The sequence below is a fragment of the Archocentrus centrarchus genome, chromosome 18, assembly GCF_007364275.1.
Source record: "Archocentrus centrarchus isolate MPI-CPG fArcCen1 chromosome 18, fArcCen1, whole genome shotgun sequence".
NCBI lineage: Eukaryota > Metazoa > Chordata > Actinopteri > Cichliformes > Cichlidae > Archocentrus > Archocentrus centrarchus.
Window position 1 is genome coordinate 7,809,759 of NC_044363.1, and position 25,292 is coordinate 7,835,050.

The following is a 25,292-nucleotide window of genomic DNA, read 5'->3' on the forward strand; positions in this document are numbered from 1 at the left end:
TACCTTCATATTTGAATTTATAGGTTACAATAAATTGATGTGAATTTTAATGTGATTCTGTACTGCACTGCATGTATGCAAAATGTACATGGCACCACACACTCTATAATCTGTCAAGCATATCTCAAACATTATCTCTTATGAATGATATCAATTCATTTAGAGTCATAAAGAACATTTCTGTCACATGGGAGAAGCTGCAATGACTTCTTGGCAAAGTGACTTTAATATTGTAGCGATTCTGTTAAAGTTAAGATGGTTCTGTGCAGATGTTCTGATTTCCCACTGTTTTGGTGGTCCTTGAACTTGTGTGCGCACGGAGTGAGAGCCAGAGTCAGAGCTGGAGTCCCATTTTGTTGTTGTTGTTGTTGGCATGGTTGCGGCCCACAGCAACCATTTAATTGTTGATAAAAGGGCAACTTTTGCTGGCAATCTGTCATCATCTTCTTCAACGTATTAACAGACGCTAAAATATATTCTTTGTTGATGAGGGGAAGAACAAGTAATTTCTTCATTTTATTTAATTTATATAAGCAAAGAAAAACATTTATAAAAAAAAAAAGGAAATGACTTTTTGGTACAACACCAGAAACCTGAAACCTCCGCTGTCGGTGTGTTTTAAGAGCTGGTTCAGGGTCACGTGATCCAGCCCTAACTTTGATAATCAAAGTGTCATTCCCAGTATTCCCAAGAACTTGAATAAAGGTGACTGGACTTTATTTTTTGACAATTGTAAAAGTGAAAGGTGGAGATTTGCAGGTATTTAAACCTCAGTGGGGGTTGTCCCCTTTGGATGTTGTTGTTAACACATTATTATTCATCATCACATGAGCGAAGCTGTTTAAAAAAAAAAAAGTGTGGGTCATTACCACAAAGGGTTTCCTGTGAAACTTGTGAAACCACTGTGGTGTCGGTTCCAATGAACCGGCGAAACGCTTAATAACGGGTCTGCGTTTCCGCCGCGCTTTGTGAACTGCACTGTTGCCAACTCAGCTATTGGCTGTCCTAAAAGTCGCTAAAAATCCCGATGTGATGTCATCACCTAATTTGCATAACTGCTTATTTGCATGTAGTTGCAGTCTGTAGGAGAGAGGAAAAATGTTTAGAGCTACTAGGGCTGGGGAATATGGACCAAAAATAATATCTTGATATTTTTTACCTGAATGGCGATATGCAAAATATATCTTGATATTTTTTTCTTCCTAAAGGTATAAACAAAAAGGCATTTCTGAGTCAAAGCTACATGTCCCAGATGTCACACAGACACTTTTATTAACATTCAGCTGTAGCTGTAGATGTACATGAGAAATTGCTCAAAAATAAAGCACTGGCATTTAAATAATAATGCTCCTCAATTAAACAAATGCTTTTTTTCCTCCATAACAAAAGAGTCGCAATGCTTTATTTGAGGAGACTCAGAGCCATGCTATTAAAATGTAAACAGAAGAGATACAGAGCAAAAACAGCAAAAGGCTGACTTATTCTGGGTCACCACCCTGGGCTCTCTGATTACCACGGGGACCACTGTTACCTTCACCTTAAGTCCTCTCTGCCCTCTTCTCTCAGTTCTTGGTATTTCTCAAGCTTCTCATGTTATTTCTTCCTGATGTTGCCGTCGCTTGGTATTGCAACGTCTATCACTACAGCTTTCTTCCTCTGTTTGTCCATCACTACTGTGTCTGTTAGGTGGCCATCACTAATTTGTCCGTCTGTATCTGGCTGTTCCACAAATCTTAGCTGGGTCATACTCGGTCACCTTCAGGGCTGTATCCCATTTTGACCTCTGGACTTCCAGGTCATACTCGGCACAGCTGTTCCTGTATACTACGCCGGCCACTTGGTTATGGCGTTCTATGTATGCGTTGCATGTATGCCCTGGCTGATAGCATCTTGCACCCTGCTGTTATGTGCTGGATTGTCTCAGGAGCATCTCTGCACAGCCTGCTGTGTACAGGCCGTACACTTTTCTTTTTTTTTAAATTGATGAGTTGGAAAATGAATTTTACAGTTTCAGTTGGATGCTCCTCATGTTCTTGTACCTCAAACTCAAAGTTACTAAACAGTAAAGGTTTTACTGAAAACAACAAAATGTCCACAAACTGCCCAGAATGAGTTTATTCTCTGCTGCTCCTCTCTACAGAGATGGAATTATAATGTTGCTCCGCACTGAAAGATAGAGGTTCACTCATACATGAACAGCTGACCTCTGAACTATTTAAAAACAACAAAACAAACACAAACAACTATGGAGTTCCATCATGTAACATCTTCCTGTTTATCTTAATAAATCAGAACACAGCTCTCATCTTTCCTCTGTCTTGTTTCTCCTTTCAGGTGGATCGTCTCATGGCTGAAGTAGAAAAACTCAAAGAGGAGAAGCAGCAGCTGCAACATTTGGTTGATGCCAAAGAACAAAAGCATAAGCCTTCATTGGTATTAACTCTAGTTCCACTCCTTTATAGCAATGTCAACCTTTGGAATAAGAGTTTATTTCATGTTAATATTATTAAAAAGAAATTACAGAAAAAAGTTCACAGTACTTTGACTGAGAAATAAACTGTAGTATTTGTGTTTTATTATTTTCTTATATGAAAACTATTAAAGTCTGACAATTGTATTTGTCACAAAGTGGACTGAAAATTTGACAAAGATTACAAAAACACTGACACCAGATTATCCATCCATCCATCCATCCATCCATCCTCTTCTGCTTTATCTTTTTCAGGGTCTCGGGGAGAAGTTGCTGGATCTGAATACAGCTACCACAGGCTCAGAGGCAGGGTGACACCAGATTATAAATGATTTCATGTTTATATTCTACATTGTCTGATCAGTTCAACACAAAAAAATCAAAAAAATGCATTTGTGTTAAAACACAATGATTCAGTGAGAGTAGTTTTCACTGACATCAGTTTCACTGTGTGTCTGTTAGCTGGAGAAAAACCAGGAAGCTGACAAGAAGCTGAAGGACACTGAAGAACTGAATACAACAACAGTACAACAGGTAAATACACACAGACACAAAAAAAACACAGACAGACACACACCCTCTCACACACAGTCTCTCTCTCTCTCTCAGTCAGAGTCTCAGTCTGATGAATCTCTGAGATGTTTCCAGGAGCAGAATCAGAGCAGCTCAGCCAATCAGAGCCCGATGAGAGGTGACATCATTCTGGAAGAGGTCGAGAGAAATGGCAGCTATCTCTGTCTCAAAAACATTTCCAGAGAGGTAATGCTGCTTACATGCTGATACTGTAGCACAAACAATATGATTTTTAGATGTACAAAAAATAATTTCCAAAACAAAAAGATAGAACAGAGTCATAAATCACACGCCTTCATTCATAAACACTTTGGATTCAACACACACTGAACTTTGTTGATATTATTGATTGTTTTTGTTTGTTTCATTCTCTTCATTCTCTCTTCCAGGATCAATTTTTGGGAGGTTGGGAGTTGAAACTACAGAACAGCAAACAACAACCCATAACATTCAAATTTAAAGGAGACTATACACTGAGAGCTGGGCGGACACTCACTGTGAGTCTCTGTGTTACTACATTTTTCTTTAAGTCTCTTATTTCTTTTCACTTGGACATCTGTGACCTTTTTATTGGCTCCATCTACAGTTACGGATACCGGCTACCAGAAACCAAAATACTGACACTGATGACCTGATCTGGATCGACCTGGAGAACTGGAGCCTGGATGACAGCCTGAAGATCGACCTCATCAGCAACACTGGAGAGCAGCACAGACTGAAGTGATGCTTCATTAAAAACAAAGACACACTTGTGAATTCACCAGAATTACTTTTGTCTCATTTAAGCATCATTAAATTTTGTATGTTACTAAAAATTTGTAGATATAAAATGTGATCTTTAAAAATGATTCCTTATTCTTTGAGGTGCAACACAAAAGTAGTTTTGCTTGGACATGGATGAAGATGAGGCTTCACTGAGTCTGTTGAAGCTGAAGCTGCCTGAGTGAAAACCTCACAAGAGCTCCAAAAAGAGCCCAGCTGGATTCTTAGTGAAAATTATTTTAATTCAATTCAGTTTTATTTATATGCCAAACAAATTTGTGGGTCAAATTAATGAGAGTTGCCTTTAACAATATGTAGAATTTGACACTCTATAATAATCAGCATAAACAAATGTTGAATTGACAATGATGTTTTTGTATCCAACTGAACACAATACAAGGCCAAATGTGGTTGGATTGTATTATACAGCAGGTCCTGTGTGGCTTCAGTAATAGATTTTCTTTCTTTCCTTCTAACGAGCTGCTTTGGTTCCTTTTTTCTGTTCCCCATTGTCAGAGGTGGAAGTAACGAAGTAAAAATACTTCGTTACTGTACTTAAGTACATTTTTCAGGTATCTTAGTATTTATTTTCCTACTTTTTACTTTTACTCCCTATATTTTCACACAAGTATTTGTACTTTCAACTTCTTACATTTTCAAAACAGAATTGTTACTTTAGGTTTAACACGTTTTTATTTCCGGTCAGTGCTCCATCAAACGATCTGAGCCTAAACAGAAGAATAATAACATAGAAGAGAAAATCACACTGGCGTGTCCTCCATCACCAGAGTTATCGCGTACAAAGACATTAAAGAGGCAAACCCATATAATTACTGTATCATTATAGCTCTATATTCAGGGGTTACAGCGGGCCGGAGCACCGATGTTTGTAAGTTGTGCTCGCGGTAATTCAGCATTTAACTAGCACTACAGAGAAGGAGCATAAAGAGAGCAACATGTAGCAGGTAATTTTAAAGGCAACGTTTCTAAATGCAGAGCCACTACAGCTAATCTTAGGGTTCCTCCACCTTCTGTAACCCTGAGTATCCTCATGTTGGTGTTTAGGTGGAGGCACAGTCACCCTCTACTATGGAGGACACAGAATAGAGCTGTGTTTAAATTCCCTTTCACAGTTTGTGTCCTACATAACAGATTCAAGCTGAGTGCATTCATTAGAATTAAAAATTAGATTGGAATAATGTTTGTTTTCTCATTTAATATTTTTACAATAATGTATGATGAGGTTCAGTTAGCTTTACACAAAAATAGCTGATAGAAACGTCCTGCAAAGAGATACTTTTACTTTCTTACTTTGAGTACATTTCAGAGCCTGTACTTTTTTACTTTTACTTAAGTAAAGAAGTTGAACCAGTGCTTCAACTTTTACCAGAGTACTTTTTAACACTAAAGTACAGAATGTCAGTACTTTTGCCAGCTCTGCTCATTCTCTGCTCATTCTCTGCTTTTTGTGCGTGTGGGAACCACTTATGTTATTTGATCTGTTCAGTGATATTTGTTATTTAATTTGTATTGATAAAACTTGATTTTTTTGTAGTCTGTGTCATGGGTGGCAATAGAAAATGAGATTAGATATCACCACTCCACCATTTTCAAGCTGATTTAAGGTGCTCCAGGATCAGGTCTGGGCAAAAACAATCAATCAGCTGGTGGGGTGGCTGATGGTACCGTGATCCTGAATATGATTGTAAAATGATCTTTTCAAGTACAAAACTTCATTCATGTGTCTGAAGTTTGAACTGTTCCTGCCAAAGTGGTTCTGAGTGAGGCCCCAATATTATTCAAAAAGCTCAGCTCCATGTATTCCTGCATTGAGGTCAAATACGAGGTATATAAAATTGGAGTGCAGAGGATCTGTCTCACAGATCTGTATTGTCTTTGTAACAGACTCAGGAGCATCTAGAGAACCTTCTGCAGTTCCCCCCAAGGAGCTGATGGTGAAGGCAGTCTACTCCCCGGGGCCTCGGCATAGTTTTAAACTATTTAATGTTCACCATTAAACACCTCACAGTTAGTCAAACTCAGACTGTGTCACTGTCTGTAGTACAGTGTTTGATTTGGACAATGCTGCTTAAGTGAATCTTCAAACTTCTTCAGGACTTTAACCTTTTAATATGCGGACATGTGAGTGGTTCTTCCATATGACCTGCTGTGTTTTACATGACATGAAGGTACAATCTGTGATCTTATGGAAAACTTCATCAGGACTCCTGCTGACCTCTGCACCTCCTTTTGGAGGCACAGCAGCAGGAGGATCAGCATGACAGAGGTGGTGGGTTTGCAAACATTTCACATTTGGAACATAATTACAGATTAGGCCAACAAATGGACAAATAAGGCTCATATTTTTAATTCATATTTAGTCGTTGTTGTAACGCCACTCCAATTCTGCTCCAATCCAATGTTACATTAAAACACAAAATGTAATTTACAATAATAAAATGCTTTATTTCTGATGACACTGATGTTTGCATAGTGGGAGCTGCTTGGTTTGAAGATGGCATTTGGAAATGCTTAAAGTGCTAATAAAGCTGAATTTTGAAACTTTGCTGATAATACATGCATACTTTAGTACTTTCTGAATGACAGATTTTTTTTGTGATGTTTTTATTTCGAATGAATTAGGCCCTCCAATTAATTCTTGATTTATATTTCAAATATATCGATAACATCAGCTGAGGGAATGAACTTTAGTCACAGTCCTCTCAACATATTGGACATTCTGGGGCCCCCCCTCTTGGAGGCGCAAAATGGTTTAGTCCGCCCGACAGCAACCGGCGACAAGTGTAACGCACTGTTGCCAACTTGGCGACTTTATTGCTAGATTTAGCAGATTTTCAGACCCCACTACGAAGATTTTTTCCAAAAAGCAACTAGCGACAAATTTAACGAGTTTTCCTGGTGACGTTGGCGACTTTTGGAGAGCTTTTTGTTAACCTGAAATCCTCCGCTGTCACCGGGTTTTGTGTACATACCCCAAGAGTACCTGGCTGTTATCTTACACAGGAGGAAGCACTTTGGTTAAGTCTACTTCACTGCAGACTGGCTTTTTAAAGAATCAGTCAGCCTTTTGCTATTTTTGCTCTGGATCTTTTCTGTTTACATTTTAATAGCACGGCTCTGAGTCTTTTGTTATGGAGGAAAAAAGCATTCGTTTAATTGAGGAGCATTATTATTTAAATGCCAGTGGTTTATTTTTGAGCAATTTCTCATGTACATCTACAGCTACAGCTGAATGTTAATAAAAGTGTCTGTGTGACATTTGGGACATGTAGCTTTGACTCAGAAGTGCCTTTTTGTTTATACCTATGTGAAGAAAAAATATCAAGATATATTTTGTATATCATCATTCAGGTAAAAAATATTGAGATATTATTTTGGTCCATATCGCCCAGCCCTAGTAGTTCTAAACATATATATTGTGTTTTTCTTCACTTTTTGTCTCTCTAAAAATGTTATTCATCTCTGTGATGTGATGACATCATATAGCGACTTCTAGCGACTTTTAGGACAGCCAATAGCTATCTTCCTTGGTGAGGAGTTGGCAACAGTGGTGTAATGTCAGTGAGCCCAGATTAAATGATCTGGGAGGCTAGACATTATGCTGCCCAAAAAGCAGAAATCGGGTTATCAAAAGAAGAAAGAAAGGAAGGAAAAAGAAAGAAGGCAGAATGAGGGGAGGCAGCTGTTGACGGCTTTCTTTCCCAAAGGTGAAACGAGTTTGCTTGTTATGCAAAGTCCAATTAAAGTTAACGTAGTCCACTCCAGACAGATGCTGCTGATGTTTGAATGCTCACGTGAAGTCGTTAGCTTAGCTAGTTGCCAACCAGGCTGCTTGCGGCTGTAAGTATAAAGACAATTATGAGCCGGCTAACGTTAGTTGTCAACATTAACCAGTTTCAGAAACAAACAGTGGCGCTGGCGCAGCCGCAGCAGCTGGAGCAGTAGTGGCCAGTCCTGGTGGCTCTTCTGAAAATGAGCCTGAGGTTAGAGATGAACAAAGACAAGGTGAGATCGTTGTTCAAGTATTCAAGGGCGAGCTCCCCCCTCTGACCCCGCCTGGTATGCCTATTGGTATGTTGGTTCGCGAGGGAGGGAGGGAGGGAGAGAGGGAGAGAGAGCTGCTGACTGGTAGAATTGTTGCCTAAATGCGAGTTGTTTACCTTAAGTTCAAAGTAAGATAGCCTTTTGGTTCAGACTCTTCATAATAGATGGGACTCGCTGTTTGCAGAGGCCTCCCTAGTAGCACAAGCAATGGACATTCCTGGTCATTTTTGGAGTGAAAAGAGATGAAAGCGGCAAAGGAAATGCATGCCTGATGAGATGACATAAGATGCAACTACTGAAGACAGTGCTGAAAATGCATTCAGGAACAACATATTTTTTGTTGCAATGGATAGCATCATCAGTGCCTTGAGTGCAAGGTTCCAGACCACAGGAAACATATGTGAAACATTTGCACCTATTCTGAAGCTGACTGATATGACTGAAGCGCAGATAAAAACAACATGCCGGGCACTGGAAAAATATATCACATGGATCTCTCACAAGAATTTGAAAATGAAGTGCTACACTTCCGCACCATAAATGCTACATTTCCAAAAAATCTGTCCTCTCTTGAGCTCCTTAATGCTATCTAGAAGATGCAGCTACAGAGCATTTTTGGAGAACTTTGTATTGCTTTGAGAATTTTCTGCATACTTCCTGTCACAGTTGCAGGGGGTGAACGGGCTTTCAACAAGTTGAAGCTGGTTAAGAAGTACCTGAGACCAACAATGGGCCAGGATAGACTGAACAGCCTCGCCATTCTGTCGATTGAAAGCCAATTAGCCAAACAACTGGACTTTACAGATCTTATTAGTGACTTTTCAAACAAAAAGACCCGTCAGTGGGCATTTACTGGGATGTAAATTACATCTTTACATCTCGTGTCAGCAAGGCTTTATTTCTTTTTCTGCAAGCTGAAGAACAATTTGACAGTTGACGTTTTGCACTATCGCAGGCTCTATTGATAAGAGGATATAGGCCTTTGATGTAAAAAGCAGAAACCAGTCAACTTCTTTTTTTCATATTGAAACAATATTTCTGTTCATTTCTACTGAACCTTCTCATTACAAAAGTAATGTAGCTTATTTGATTTGGTTTGATTCTGAGTGTACAGTTGTCTCCTGTTCGAGAGTAAATGTTTTTAAATCAAAATTTGCACGTGTCATGGATCAAAACGTTAGTACACAAACCAGATGTAGCCTAATGTTTTAGGTATTTGTGTACAAGTAGGCTAAATGCATCAATACAGGTGGTGAATGAAAGAACCACTCAATATAATCTGATGTGATTGTAGCTTAAAACCTTATTTATGCTTTATTTTAAATAAATACCCCTTTTTTTGCTCACGTGCCTCATGTACTGCCATGCATAGGGGCCCAAAGACATTGAGAGTGTACAGGGCCCAGAATTTGCTGCTATGCCCCTGGATATCACCCACAAATCTTATCAGACAAATGGGTTGATTTTGAAGGGGAGGGGGTGCCTGCAGCCCCCGGACTGAGGGGAGGGGGTCTTTGGTGAGTATCCCGAATAGGGAGGGGGTGTTTGGAGAGCCCTCTGACCTTTCGTGATTGGTTTCTCTTTGTGGCATCCCACTGGAAGCGCTCTGGGTAACGACACCGGCTTTCTCAGCGTTCATTCGGCTTTTTCAACTTCAGAGCTGATTCAGTACCTCTGCAAACAATGCTCAGCAATTACAAGGACTTCTGCACGCCGACAAGCCGCCGTCGGCGTTTCAGACAGATTTTGATTGATTGTGTGACGGTGTCGTCAAAGCCTTTTTTTGGTGTTTTAGTAAATTGCTGGGACAACGCCACCGGAGGGAATTTCACCCTCTGGAAAGTATTACTTTTCAACGATCTCACCCCAAGTGCAGCACAGCAATCGTGACCACAAACTGGACAAAACCACACCACCAAGAAGGGCCCACACTGCTACTGGCTCGTCGCTCTCCAGTCACACCTAAAACCAAAGAAAAGAAGAAATATAAACAAAAGCAAATAAAAAACACTCACAATGAGGTGCAATAATCACACAAATGAGCACCTTATGACAACAATTTGGCAAAGGGTACAAATAAATGAAAAAAAAACAATTCTAAAATGCCCAGTATACGATGAGACACACGCACACACACACACACACACAGGCGTCAAAAACACTTAAAAGCTCCAACATAAAACCAACAAACTAACAATAGTTAAAAAGGGACGCCAAGCTATGTAGATTAGATCCCACCAGGGGCGGAGCTTCTGGAGGGGCTGGGAGGGCGGCACGCTCCCGGCCCGGGGCTACAGGGGGCCCAGATGGGAGAGAGGAGAGGAGAATAAGATTTCAGGTAGCCAGGCCTCTGTTACGTCCGAGGTGAGGTGGAGAAAGAGGGCCCTGTCTTGATTATATCGCAATATGCATGGCTCAATGTGCACAGTATACAACCCACTATACATCACCCATCATTCATGTTTTACACGGGGGTTTTAAAGGTTGCCACAGTCAGGACTGAGTCATGGTTGCTCAAAACTTTACAAGACCGACTGACTTTAGTGATGTAGTAGGTGTAAAATATTGAATAAGATGTTGGACTGCATGATTGGCTTTATTTTCACACCACATCGTTTGATGTGGACTTCCTTTCTTTCACAGTGTGTTATATGAGGGCGATTTATTCGCAAAAACACAGCGTGTCCAGTGTGTATGTAGGTTACACGACAAGTTCACATCCGAAAGATTCGGAATTTCGTGTCGTTTTTACGCAACGCATCCGGTGTGAAAGGGCCTTAAAGGCCTTAAGTGGAACATTTTTACGGACTAAGCTAACATGAGTGGCACTTCATAACATACACATTCCCATTGTTCTGGGCATGTGTATGTTGTAAAATGATGTTTATTATTTGGGTATAAAGGGCCCGGTCAATTGCCCCGCCCCGGCTCTGATTTGTTCCGCTAGTGGATCCCACCACTGCATCATAGTCAGTTCCAGTATAATGTGTCAAACCGAGGCGATATACTTAGTCCAGGTGGGTGAGAGTCCGTTAGCGAGGTGTCGCAACATCCGTCTCAGGGCAGAACAAGAACCCTTCATGAAAACGGTAAGCCGCTAGGCAAAGCAATCCCCATAAGGCAAAACAGCAGGCTGGTGATAGAGGATAATCACTGCTGTCATGGGTGAAGCATGCAGTTCAGCTGTTGAAGCTCATTCAGCAAATAGTTTCAGCTCTTTGAAGCATTTCTTAGCATTTCAGCTGCAATCTTTCAGCTTGCAGCATTCACAGTGCATTTTCTTCAGGAAATGCTTTTTCTAGTTACAGTGTAGCTGCCAGATATAGGAGCCTTGACTTTTAGCATGGTGGTATATCTACAAACCTGCCTTTCCGGTAAGCTCACTTAAACGGCAATACGCCAGACTTAAAGTTGTAATGGTTTCAGCATAATTGGTCACAAGATAATTAGTAGTTTCTTGTAGGATTCCTGGCTTTGTAAAAAAAAAAAAAAATGGGTTATCAGCACCTGTTGCAGTTTAATATTCGTGCTGCTGAACTACTGAATTACTGAATAGCTGAACTGCTGGATAGCTGAAAGGCTTGGCTTTATTTTAAAGCTTAAATGGTTTTTCTAGCTGAAAGTATGCTGAAGTTATTAGCTTTTAAAGCCTGAAAGGATTTGATATTTCCCCATTCATTTTGAATGGCAAAAATGATTATAAAAAGTTCAATATCTTAAAAAGTATAAAGGTTACAAAAAAGAAAAGTAAGAGCATAAATCTCCAGAACAGGCTGAACGCTTTGATACCAGAACGGTGTCTGTAGCCCAAACGCTGCTTGAGTTTTTAGCGACCGAAGGTTTTTGGAGTGCAAGAACAAGACTCATTCACAGTAATTAAATGCACATCAGTAACTGCTTAAACAAACACACACAGCCACAGCAGTTTAAAGTAGTGCCTATCTGGCGTATTCACACGAGGAATTAACACCATTCGACCGGCTGGTACTTCCACACTTTATGCTAAACAGAGGAATAATCCAACTCGCAAGCCGCATGCCTTTATCCTAAGGGACGCCACTTTGCAATCAACCACAGGTGTGGTATGAACTCACAGAGAGCAAGCAAGAGGAGAGAGAAAAAGGGAGCGATCACCCACCCAGGTCGGCCACAATTGATTTTAGGAGGAATAAAACATATACAAAATTAAATACCGATTTCCACCGCGGTCCGAAGCCGCACTGCGTTTTCGTCATGTCGATGAGCAAAGGAGCTGCACAGAGTCAATCGGATTAAAAACAGCTGGTCTTATTTGTTCAGTAAAGAAATAAAATACAATCTCCCTGGTCAGTGGACAGACAAGCACTTCTATTTTATAAAAAAGGAGCCTTTTTCGTGAAAAAAGTTGACAATTTCATTTAGTGGTTCTGAAGCATTTCCGACCTACATTTTCACTGCCCATTTTTGAAATATTAAATATGAAATATGAAAAATATTTCCAATTATAGAAATATGATATATCCGGTCGTAGAATTATGATGTGTCATCAATCATATTTTATTGCTCACCATAAATCATTCGTTTTGACATAAAGTGGGAGCCCATTACTCTGTTCTGTACCCAAAATGTCAGGTCAGCTCGCTCCGTGAATGTATTGAGTGAGCAGACTTTTACATCAATGGATTTATTCTTCTATCTGACTGTGCTCTATTTTCTGGAAAGTGATACTATTAGAAACTTGAACCAAAATAATTAATAACATTTTTGAAAACAGAAATGCGTGAGTCTGTTTATAAGTAACCATATGTGTGTTTCTTTACTCCCATTTGGAGGCAAATCAATCTGCTGCAGCCCAGTCATCCTGGTTTCCTTTGGTAAGCAGCAACACTGCACAAGTCACTATTTGTTCAACGTCATTCACAGAGTAATGGACGCTCAATTTTTTAATAACATTTAATAACATTTTGTAGCATGTTTGCTCACATGTCCTAACAAATAAAGTGTCAAATGTCGGTTGTGCTTCTCTGCTTCATCTCAGCACTTTTTGAATCCCCCAAAAGCCTGAACAATAACCAGCAGAGGAGGGAGGACACTGTGAGAGAAGTCCCACTTTTAACAGAGAAGGTTAATCTTTTTTTCTTTATATATTTATTTTTAGACCATTTCATGTCATGTTTGTTCCTGCTCTCTATAATTAAACTTTACATAATACTTTAAATAATTGTGATGGCCATATGGCCACACTCCAGCAAAGTCGGTAACTCCCTTATGCACTATTCATACAAGTACCATTATTTTAGTTTGCAATAAATTGGTTGGTTAAATGCATTTGTTCTGTTTGTAAGCATGCACATTTAGTTCACTTGTATTTTTTTTCAACCCATGGTTCATTTTTGTTTATGCTCATAATTAGTTTGTTTTTTCTTTACCGGTACTTACCTGCTCTGGTCAGTTCCTGTTCAAACTGTCTCTTTGTTTTTTTTCAGCCAGAGAATCACAAACAAGCTGATGAGAAGTAGAGACCTGCGTGTGCTGCTGTAACCTTATCAGCCATAATAAATACCAGCAAAACCAAACACACCTGCACTTACACGCTGTCACAGTGCAGCCAGATATTTTCTTTATTCAAAACTGATCTAAAAGTGCAGAAAAGAAACTTCAAATCTCTCCAAAGCAGGTTTTCATTGACAGCTGTGATTACACTAAGGCCTATCAGAGTGTGACACATGTTGGGACAGTTCCAGGTAACAGACTCACCTGGCAGGTTTTCTTTAACAGACTGAGTTTCCTCATCAGAGCACTGGAGTGAATGATAATGAATAATTACCTGCACAAGTTTATACCTTCCAGTGACGGCTCCAGACGCCCTTTCAATATCTTGTACTGTATGCTGGGTGGGTCTTCCCCACTGGTAGCAGCCTTACACACTGCGTCATATACAGGATGAGATTTTCCCCACCCATAGCAGGGGGGCATCTATCATTCCATACCATGTACTGTGAGGGCCACTCTTCCATTGCTGAGGGACTCATTTATTATCTCAATATTTTACTCTGCTTTCCCCATGGCTAATTACTGGCCCTGTTCCCAGGGGCCTCTGATGAGTCAGTGTTACTTTCATTTATCATCACATATATGAGAATATATCTACTCTTATTTTTCACCTATGTTATTTGTATTGTCACTATTTTTACTTCTATTACCTACACTGAGACTATTTTATATTCTCTATGGCCTTCATACCGGTGCATGGAGTCATTATTCTCATGTTTTAGATACCATGCATCACTTTTATGGCTTGTGCAAAGTAAAAAGTAAGAGAAAAGCCCCCCCCCCCCCCCCCCACACACACACACACACACACACACACACACACACACACCAATGTATAGAGTGCTTTATGTTCTCGCTGTCACTGGGGTGAGGGTGAGACCTGTTAGATCTTGGGTGTGCGTTTGAGGCTTTTGGAGAGTTGCCAGAGTGAGCGCTGTTCCTCATGACACCTGTAACACTATGTTATACTTCAGCAGTGTTTTATGACAGGTGTGCTCCTAAAATGGAGTTCCGTAGGCCCCCACCCTCGTACTCTTCTGGCCAGGAGGGGGAAAGAGATAAGACTTGGCTAAGTGGAGTGGTACTAACAATGTTATCCCAGCAGATGTTTGAGTAGAAATGTTCATCATTTGTAATACCTGTCTGAACTGGCATAAACCAATAGGTACCCCTGTGATGTGTGTCTTAGTATGACTTGTTTGGATCCAAATGATACTGCAGCTGTGTGTTTCTGGGCACAGATGAGGCGGTTTTGGTGTAAAGCGAAGTCAGGATTGTGCAATGGAGTGAAAACCTGTTTCATTCAGGAGCTGAATCCAACTTACCGGAGCATCTGGTTTGACAAAAACCAGAGCCCATAGAGAGTGACACACTGCTTTTTGTTTCATTTACTGACAGATTTGATCTCCTGCTCGGCTCCAGTAAGCTCAGAGAATTCTGCACAAACCTGAGAATAAATGATTGATTCACTGTAAAACTCATGAGAACAGAAAGGACAGTCTGCATCATTTTGTGGCTGCTCGAGGTCTTTATCTGCGGTAAGGCTTTTTACATAATAATAAATTTAATCGATTAATACTTGAATATAAGGTGATGTAAGTTTTTGAGTTTGTGCTTTCATTTAGGCATTCTGTCATTTATATTGTTACACTTGATATGTATTTTTTAGCTAGTGAATAAAGATATGTTTTTATTAACATTTTTAATGTGAAACAAGTAACTGATATTATTTTTGACTGGTTTGTTCACCACATAGTTCCACAGGTTTTGTTTTACTCTTTGGAATCTGAGTAAAACGATGTGAGTAGATAAGAAAGGCTTTATTGTTGTTGGGAACTCAAACTGGTTTCCCTGCTGTACTTGATGAATACAAAGAAACATGAACATTCATCCCATTAGAATAATGTAAATTATCCTATAAATAAATCAATAAATAAGAAGAAGAAGAAGAAGAAAAAGCCTTTATTGTCCCACAGAGGAGAAATTTGGATGCAACAGCACCCACAGTTATTATAAGTGTAAATATAATAATTTACATTATTATGAAGAAGAATATATATATATATATATATAAAGAACAAACAAGATTGACCTTAATAATAATAATAATAGTATATACAATGTACATGATGTGCCTGTGTGTTGAACCTTAACAGGCCGGACTATTTACAGTATATTATATATTATCCTACATTGTGTAGGTTATTGTGGTTTTGTTGGGAGCAGTGATGGTTATAAAGTCTTACAGCTGCTGGGAGGAAGGATCTGCGGTAGCGCTCCTTTGTGCATTTAGGATGCAGCAGTCTGTCACTGAAGGAGCTCTCCAGCTCAGCAACAGCTTCATGCATGGGATGGGAGACTTTGTCCATCAGTGATGTTATTTTGGTCAGAGTCCTTCTGTCTCCCACCACCTGCACTGAGTCGAGAGGATATTCGAGGACAGAGCTGGCTTTCCTGATGAGCTTGTCTATCCTCTTCCTCTCAGCTGTAGACAAGCTGCTGCTCCAACATAGTGCTGCATAGAAGATGGCTGATGCTACTACAGTGTCATAGAAGGTCTTCAGGAGCACCCCCTGCACTCCAAAAGACCTCAGCCTTCTCAGCAGGTAGAGTCTGCTCTGACCCTTCCTGTAGAGCGCATCAGTGTTATGAGTCCAGTCCAGTTTATTGTTCAGGTGAACACCCAGGTACTTATAAGAGTCCACTATCTCCATGTCCACTCCCTGGATGTTCACCACTGTCAGTTTGGTGGGTCTGCGCGTGCGGAAATCCACCACCAGCTCCTTGGTTTTAGCAGCGTTGAGCAGGAGGTGGTTCCGCTGCACCAGCCCACAAAGTCCTGAGTCCACTGTCTGTACTCTGAGTCATCCTCACCTGTGATGAGGATAAATAGATGATAAATCCTATTCAATGACAACTTTAACAGTGGGAGTGGAATAACCAGATATAGTAAAGGTCTTTCAGACTATTGAACTCAAGTTTGGATATTGCAGAGGAATAATAATTGGAAAAAAGCTTCATTTCATTCTGTTAGTCTTGATTTTTTTAAGCTCCTGTAACTTCTTGTGATATTATTGAATTAGGGAAGATGGTGGACAATGATTTTTTTCAGTTGGTTCCTCCTGACTACTCTCAGTTGCTGTTGGGCCTTCCTCAGCACTGTAACTATGTGTACTTGTCAGGAGAGATTCTTGGTGACGTAAGTCACCAAAAATTTGAAGGAGGAAGCCTTCTCCAAACAGTCACCTTGAAAGCGGAGTGGGGGTGGAGGCAATTTTATTCCTCCTGAAGTCTATAAGTCCTTAGTTTTCTTTGAGTTGATCGACAAATTGTAAATTGTCCTCTCTGCCAGCTGCTGTACCTCGTCCCTGTAGGCCATCTCCTCTTCTTCAGTTATATGCAGAGGTTTTTCATCCTCATACTGTGCCCCGATTATGGGACAAAATATAAGATGATTTTATCTCCTTATCTATCCTATTGTGTTCGCTTTGTTTCCCTCTTCTTAAACGCCAGTGGCCGCAATTACAGCAAAGCCACGGAGCACTTATCTCTTGCTTGTCTCTGTCTTTGGAATGGTGTTCTGAAACGCTCGTTATATTTTTGACAACAATAATTTGGTCCTAAATTGATTCTAGATTCTAAAGTTATGTACACCACTTTGGTCAACTGTTATTGTGTTAAATGTGCTATATAAATAAACTTGACTTGACTTATAAGGCCCACCAAAGTGGTGTCATCAACAAACTTCAAGGCTGAGTTGGTGGGATGGATTGGGAACAGTACTGAGTGTAGATGGAAAATAGGAGAAGGCTCAGCACTCATCTCTGTGGAGCACCAGTACTGAGCATGAAGGTGGAGGAGATGATGTTACCAATTTTCACAGTCTGTGGACCTTTTGAAAGGAAGTATTTTATCCAGGCACAGGTGGCAGAAGGAAGTCCAGGCTGCCATCTTCTTAATAAGGATGCCAGAGATGATTGTAGTGAAGCTATGAAGAGCATTCTGACTGAGGTCCCTGTAAAGTCTAAATGGCTTCAAGCAGTATGGAGGTCTGTGGAGATAGTCAGTCATCGAGGCATCATCAGTGGTTCTTTTTGTTCTGTATGCAAATTGAGAAGGTTAGGAGGCAGCGAAAAGGTTGTTACACAAGCCTCTCAAAGCATTTGCAATCATTTTTGTTCATTCAGTGGACCTTTAGTCACTTAAATTGTTGTTTTGTGAGTTTTATGGGATGGAGATTTAAATAGCTGCCTTGATACAGCACAGGACTGCACTGTGGGTCATGGAAAAGTTGAAGCTCTTAGGACCCGTTTACACGAGAGCATTTCCAGTGGAAACTGTGTCATTTTGACATTTTCTTTTTTGAAAAGTAACTCGTTCACATGGAAACATTTCAGAAACAATCTCTGTTTACATGGAAACACAAGACGCTGAAAACGCTGCAGTTCCTATTGCCAGGTCACAAACATAGTGCACACGTGCGAGTTCCCCATTTCCCAAAAAGATTTTTGTGTGTCTACACGGAAATGGAGACCGGAGCGTTTCAGAAATGTTCCACTCTGGAGCCTGGAGTGGGTGAGTGAATGTAATGTGTGTGTTTGTGTGTGCGTGCGTGCGTGTGCTTGTTTTTTTGTTTTTTTTGTTTTGTTTTTTTTTGGGGGGGGGGGGCTTGCAGTTACAGGAGTGTTGTACTTAGTTTTCAGTTTTAATCCCTGCCATACGTTGCATAGCTTAGGGAGATGTTGCTCCACTCTGTCTTTATAGGTGTTTTTGTAGCCTCAGTACCTGCCCTCAGGTCAGCTCTGGCTGGGCTACACAGAGTTTTGTCTCCTGACCTGAAGGCATAATTGTGGGCTCTCAGGAGTGAGCGACCTTCACGTTACCCACGGCTTCTGGTTCACAGAAACCCAGGTATACTTAGCGTGACACAGTCCATGCATGTACAGTGTTCATATAAGACAGTCGACTCTTTGGGAGTAACTGGAAGAGTTGGTGCTTTTTTTTTCTTTTCTTTTTTTTTTTTGTATTTTTGGCCACAGCGCCTTTTATTATCAGTGGAGGAAGACAGGAAATGGGGGAAAGATGCGGGGGAAGACTCACGGGCAAATTGGTGACAGACCAGGACTCAAACCCGCGCCGCCCACATACATATGCAATGTGGCATATGTATGTGGTCGCCAGCTTCACCACTAAGCCACCCGGGCACCCAGAAAGGCCAGGTTTTAACCCTCTTTGTGGTTGGTTTTTTCTCCTCCTGAAGTAAATGCAAGCTGGGATAAAGATAAGTGAGAGAGGTCAGTCATGTAAGTTAATGAGTGGTCAGTAGATGGTGTGTTCACACTTTCACTCCCTCACATGAATCTGTGGTCTTTATTTTTAGCAAAGTTATAATTAGCTCATTATGCCAGTCTTTATTTACATTTACATGCAGCGTAGTTAGTTGACCCCACTCTATTTGCCTGGTTTCACACACCAGTTATTCCCAAACTTACAAATGTTATGACCCACTTGAGAATCTTAAAATCTGCGGTGTTCCCGAAATTTTAATTCCAAATTGTTTAACAACGCAGAAGATCAAAACATCTTCTGGTCTGACACTTTAAATCACTTGAGTACTTTGTATTGTGGATTGATCAGTTACTCCTGTACAGGAAGTCTGGACTGGTTTCTGATTCCAAGGAATATTCCTCAACCGGCAATGCAGAAACTGTTTAAGATGGTGGTGATAAAACGCTGCCTGAGCAGCCATGCAGGTCAAGTGTGATTGAACAGCCTCACCTGTTATCAACAATAGGTTAAAGCAGGGTCAGAGTAACCTGTGAGAACCACTGAAGAGATGTAATACTTATCCACAACATTTCCTTTACTGTCAGACAGAGAGCTTAAGAAGGGAATGTCCACAGTTTCATCTTTTACATGTATGATATATTATTTTAGCAATTTAGCAAGGCAAAGCAAAGGCCAATCAAATAATCAGTTGAATAATATGAATCACATGATCAAATCATGTAACTATGCTATGCTATACTACTATTAATTTTTGGTACTGGTGTTGAAATCAATAGACCCCCCCCTCCCCCTTCAAAAAAAAAAATCCCATTACATTCCCAAGTCCACAGTGGTTGGTCAGTGGTTAATCCTCTGGTGCTGCTCGCTGAAATTCCTTCTTCAGATCTTGTTCTTTCCTCACTCAGAGGAAGACCAGAGGAATAAATCTTCCTAATAGCCCTCCTTTCATACTCATTTGTCCAAATGCAACACTGCCCCCTCCCCCTTCTGTCTCTCTTACTACACATTTTTAACATACACAAATGCATGCTCACATGTGCACACACACTCACACTTTCCTGTTGACACAATCAGTGCATTCCTGTATCATCCCATTCACTCACCTGTTCACAATGAAACCTGTTGGAATTTTACCACCTCCTGTGAGGTTCATCACAGAGGTCATGTATGTACGTTAGAGGTGCTGTCACATCCAGTATTTAGAAGAGAAAAAAAAGACTGAAATGTATTTATTATGTAATGTATGCTATCCAATAACCTCATGTTGCCCACACTTTGAGAATCACTGTATAATATTCCTGCTGCATTTTCAGAGGAGGATGCTTCCCCAGATATACGGATCCTCTGTTTCTCCAATCAGAGTTTACAGTATTTTAGTTCTCCATCTTCTAATAGACTTAAACAGAGGTATGTTGGATTTTACATTTTTTGTAGTGTACTAATATCACTTTGTGTGTAGTGTGACTGTATAAAAATGATACTTATTCCAAAAAGGTACAAATTTGTACAAACTGGTCCAAATGGTAATTTGTAATTTGGAGATATGATTTATTGACTGCCTGCATATGTGTATTTAATTCTTTAGTGAAGCATCTGTTTTTAATTTAACTAAAACACCTGTGGGTCCAAAAAAAAAAAGGAAAAATAATTATGTTCTATTTTAAGCACAAGATATCTTTTTTCTTTTTCATCGTTAAGTTTGATACAAACGTCCCTCCTGCAGAAATGACAAAATGAATAGATATACTTTTTTCTCTTTTCTACAGGGGAGTCTCAGGTGGTTGGTCCACATCAACCAATAGTTGCATTAGTTGATAATGACATCATTCTCCCGTGTCACGTGGAGCCTGGAAAGGATGTGACAGCTGAGATCTTGGAGTGGACCAGGTCTGACTTGACGCCCAGATTTGTACATGTGTGGCGTTCTGGTCAGGATCTCGTGAACACAAGAAATCCTTCATACAGAGGAAGAACATCACTGTTCATCAATGAGCTGAAGAATGGAAACATTTCACTGAAACTCTCCAGAGTAAAACTCTCTGATGAAGGAACATATCAATGCGAGGTTCCTTCAATGGATAAAAACGCTTTGGTTAAGCTTGTGGTTGGTAAGTTATAATAATGCCTTAGTTTTATATAGCACTTTTCTAGACACTCAAAGACGCTTTACAATTTCATGCACTATTCATTCACACCTCAATCATACTTGGTGGTGGTAAGCTGCTAATGTAGCCACAGCTGCCCTGGGGCAGTCTGACAGAGGCGGGGCTGCCAATTTGCGCCTACGGCCCCTCCAACCACCACCAAAAACACAACCACATTCACACAATGACAGCATGTGCTCAGATGGGGACTCAAACCAGCAACTCTCAATACAAACAATATTGATGCAACCAATTGTATGGATATGAGAAATGAATTTAGGAAATATGGAGTTCCTAGTGAGTGTTTTCCTTTGGTCAAGATGAGAAAAACCCAAGCTGAAAATATTTATAAATGCTGTTTTTGTTTGTTTTGTTTTGGAAAAAGGGGAGGTTTGATAACTGTTAAAATTCTACTGATTCCTATTTGGCTATAGTATCTACGTGATACGCAATATGTAAAATTATTTCATTGTCTTTATATATATCACACATGTAATACAAGAAGATGAATACTTCCCTTTGTTTTCTTTTGCCTTTTTCTTTCTTTTTTTATATGACTGCATCATGCTGTGTACACTATATGCAGAAATATTTAATCCTAGAAACCTTTATTCATAAACTTCATGACAGAAAACACACAACTTCCAATTTTTGTAATATTAATAATTTACTGATTATGAATTACTGACCAAAATATATGATCAAACTCTTTGTTTTTCTCAGTGCCAGATGTCGCCACCTCTCCTGTCATCAGTCTATCAGGGATTGACAGTAACAGACCTGGAGTGGTGTTACAGTGTGAGTCTGCAGGCTGGTATTTTGAGCCTGAGCTGCTGTGGTTGGACAGTGAGGGAAACCTCCTCTCTGCTGGACCTACAGAGACCCTCAGAGGTCCTGATGACCTCTATACTGTCAGCAGCAGAGTGACTGTGGAGAAGAGACACAGCAACAACATCACCTGCAGAGTCCAACAGAAGATCATCAACCAGAGCAGAGAGACACACATACATGTTCCAGGTACACATTATACTTTAGAATTTATGAAATTATCACTTTTTGAGTATCTGTAGTCCAATTTTCTTGAAATAATATTTTTGTTTATGATTTCAGAGGATTTCTTTGAGGTCCAGTGTAGTTCTTCCTCAGTCACCGGTTTGGCTGTTTGTTTGGCTCTTTGCATCATCCTGTTAATTTTAGCATCTGCTCTTCTTGTATACATGAAGAGACGAAACATGATTAGTAAGTCACTGATCAATTATGCTTTACTAAAACGCAAAGCATCAATGTTTGAATTGTGAGAGGTTTAAAATTTTAACTCATGTTTCTGCATTTTATTTTCAAAAAGAAACCAAAAGAACCCTCGAGGACTGTGAAGATGCTTCCACTGAAGAAAACAGAGAGGAAGAGAGGCTCATGAAGGTAATGACAAGAGGAAAAACAGAGACTCAGATGGAAGCACCAGGAGATAAACATAAATATCAACATAAATAACAAGATGGTCACTAACAGAATGCTAAACATCCCTGTGACCACCTTAGCTCTGTAGTATTCAAACACATTTTATCCATCCATCCATCCATCCATCCATCCATCCATCCATCCATCCATCCATCCATCTTCTTCTGCTTATCATTACATGAAAAAAAATGCTGTCAGTTATTTAATCGACTTTTTGTTTATAAACTTAAAAAGGCAGGTTCAGTACCTTCCCCTGCAGGTCCATTTCCTCCAGATAGCAGAAGTAAAATAAGAGAATGTGTTGATCATGTTAATCCTTGAACAACAGGACACACACAGCAGTATTTATTTAGATGATCTTATTTGTGTTTAAAGGATCAAACCTGCCAACAGGACTGTTAGAAACAACAACACTGTCCCTGCAGCCTTGTTAACAGTTGAATTTCTCCATAGCAGAGATTATAAACCTGTTTGTTTCTTGTTTCTGTGCCTCCAGAAAGTGTTGAATGAAATGAGCAGTCTGCTCCTTGCTCTCTAATATAAACAGCACATTGCAGCAGCTTTGTTTAATGCCACAAGCGTAAACCTTTGACCTCTGGACTTCCTGTATACTACGCCGGCCACTTGGTTATGGCGTTCCATGTATGCCCTGGCTGATAGCATCTTGCACCCTGCTGTTATGTGCTGGATTGTCTCAGGAGCATCTCTGCACAGCCTGCTGTGTACAGGCCGTACACTTCTCTTTTTTTTTTTTAAATTGATGAGTTGGAAAATGAATTTTACAGTTTCAGTTGGATGCTCCTCATGTTCCTGTACCTCAAACTCAAAGTTACTAAACAGTGAAGGTTTTACTGAAAACAACAAAATGTCCACAAACTGCCCAGAATGAGGTGGAATGGCTGAAGTAGAAAAACTCAAAGATGAGAAGCAGCAGCTGCAACATTTGCTTGATGCCAAAGAACAAAAGCATAAGCCTTCATTGGTATTAACTCTAGTTCCACTCCTTTATAGCAATGTCAACCTTTGAAATAAGAGTTTAATTTCATATTAATATTATTAAAAAGAAATTACAGAAAAAAGTTCACAGTACTTTGACTGAGAAATAAACTGTAGTATTTGTGTTTTATTATTTTCTTATATGAAAACTACTAAAGTCTGACAATTGTGTTTGTCACAAAGTGGACTGAAAATTTAATAAAGCTCACAAAAACACTGACACCAGATTATCCATCCATCCATCCATCCATCCATCCATGTATTGTCTTCTGCTTTATCTTTTTCAGGGTCTCGGGGAGAAGTTGCTGGATCTGAATACAGCTGCCACAGGCTCAGAGGCAGGGTGACACCAGATTATAAATGATTTCATGTTTATATTCTACATTGTCTGATCAGTTCAACACAAAAAAAATCAAAAAAATGCATTTGTTAAAAACACAATGTTTCAGTGAGAGTAGTTTTCACTGACATCAGTTTCACTGTGTGTCTGTTAGCTGGAGAAAAACCAGGAAGCTGACAAGAAGCTGAAGGACACTGAAGAACTGAATACAACAAAAGTACAACAGGTAAATACACACAGACACAAAAAAAACACAGACAGACACACACCCTCTCACACACAGTCTCTCTCTCTCTCTCAGTCAGAGTCTCAGTCTGATGAATCTCTGAGATGTTTCCAGGAGCAGAATCAGAGCAGCTCAGCCAATCAGAGCCCGGTGAGAGGTGACATCATTCTGGAAGAGGTCGATAGAAATGGCTGCTATCTCTGTCTCAAAAACATTTCCAGAGAGGTAATGCTGCTTACATGCTGATACTGTAGCACAAACAATATGATTTTTAGATGTACAAAAAATAATTTCCAAAACAAAAAGATAGAACAGAGTCATAAATCACACGCCTTCGTTCATAAACACTTTGGATTCAACACACACTGAACTTTGTTGATATTATTGATTGTTTTTGTTTGTTTCATTCTCCTCATTCTCTCTTCCAGGATCAATTTTTGGGAGGTTGGGAGTTGAAACTACAGAACAGCAAACAACAACCCATAACACACAAATTTAAAGGAGACTATACACTGAGAGCTGGGCGGACACTCACTGTGAGTCTCTGTGTTACTAGAATTTTCTTTCAGTCTCTTATTTCTTTTCACTTGGACATCTGTGACCTTTTTATTGGCTCCATCTACAGTTACGGATACCAGCTACCAGAAACCCAAATACTGACTGTGATGACCTGATCTGGATGGACCTGGAGAACTGGAGCCTGGATGACAGCCTGAAGATCGACCTCATCAGCAACACTGGAGAGCAGCACAGACTGAAGTGATGCTTCATTAAAAACAAAGACACACTTGTGAATTCACCAGAATTACTTTTGTCTCATTTAAGCATCATTAAATTTTGTATGTTACTAAAAATTTGTAGATATAAAATGTGATCTTTAAAAATGATTCCTTATTCTTTGAGGTGCAACACAAAAGTAGTTTTGCTTGGACATGGATGAAGATGAGGCTTCACTGAGTCTGTTGAAGCTGAAGCTGCCTGAGTGAAAACCTCACAAGAGCTCCAAAAAGAGCCCAGCTGGATTCTTAGTGAAAATTATTTTAATTCAATTCAGTTTTATTTATATGCCAAACAAATTTGTGGGCCAAATTAATGAGAGTTGCCTTTAACAATATGTAGAATTTGACACTCTATAATAATCAGCATAAACAAATGTTGAATTGACAATGATGTTTTTGTATCCAACTGAACACAATACAAGGCCAAATGTGGTTGGATTGTATTATACAGCAGGTCCTGTGTGGCTTCAGTAATAGATTTTCTTTCTTTCCTTCTAACGAGCTGCTTTGGTTCCTTTTTTCTGTTCCCCATTGTCAGAGGTGGAAGTAACGAAGTAAAAATACTTTGTTACTGTACTTAAGTACATTTTTCAGGTATCATAGTATTTATTTTCCTACTTTTTACTTTTACTCCCTATATTTTCACACAAGTATTTGT

At 39.8% G+C, this 25,292-nt stretch overlaps 2 protein-coding genes across 2 annotated transcripts in view; both read left to right on the forward strand.

Moving 5' to 3' along the window:
* Window positions 1–4,804, forward strand: part of LOC115797477 (CD276 antigen homolog) — a 30,937-nt gene extending 26,133 nt beyond the window's left edge. The window contains exons 7-12 of the mRNA XM_030754060.1: window positions 2,335–2,433; window positions 2,726–2,776; window positions 2,933–3,004; window positions 3,080–3,229; window positions 3,433–3,540; window positions 3,630–4,804. Coding sequence (XP_030609920.1) covers window positions 2,335–2,433; window positions 2,726–2,776; window positions 2,933–3,004; window positions 3,080–3,229; window positions 3,433–3,540; window positions 3,630–3,767 — 618 coding nt within the window. The 3' untranslated portion in view covers window positions 3,768–4,804. The remainder of the gene's footprint in view (window positions 1–2,334; window positions 2,434–2,725; window positions 2,777–2,932; window positions 3,005–3,079; window positions 3,230–3,432; window positions 3,541–3,629) is intronic.
* Window positions 4,805–15,977: 11,173 nt separating this feature from the next.
* On the forward strand, window positions 15,978–24,988 carry LOC115796655 (butyrophilin-like protein 2). The gene is made up of 11 exons (XM_030753016.1): window positions 15,978–16,008; window positions 20,005–20,098; window positions 20,458–20,799; window positions 21,559–21,852; window positions 21,946–22,074; window positions 22,181–22,254; window positions 23,577–23,627; window positions 23,784–23,855; window positions 23,931–24,080; window positions 24,284–24,391; window positions 24,481–24,988. Exons 2-11 carry the CDS (start codon window positions 20,011–20,013, stop codon window positions 24,616–24,618), a joined length of 1,446 nt encoding a protein of 481 aa, XP_030608876.1. The 5' UTR covers window positions 15,978–16,008; window positions 20,005–20,010; the 3' UTR covers window positions 24,619–24,988.
* The last annotated feature ends 304 nt before the right edge of the window (window positions 24,989–25,292 follow it).

Coding starts and splice junctions, on each gene's coding strand:
- LOC115796655 (XM_030753016.1), top strand. CDS start 20,011: ATGCTTCCCCAGATATACGGATCCTCTGTTTCTCCAATCAGAGTTTAC. Junction 22,075..22,180: donor GAAGAGACGAAACATGATTA/GTAAGTCACTGA, acceptor ATTTTCAAAAAG/AAACCAAAAGAACCCTCGAG. Junction 24,392..24,480: donor GAGCTGGGCGGACACTCACT/GTGAGTCTCTGT, acceptor CTCCATCTACAG/TTACGGATACCAGCTACCAG.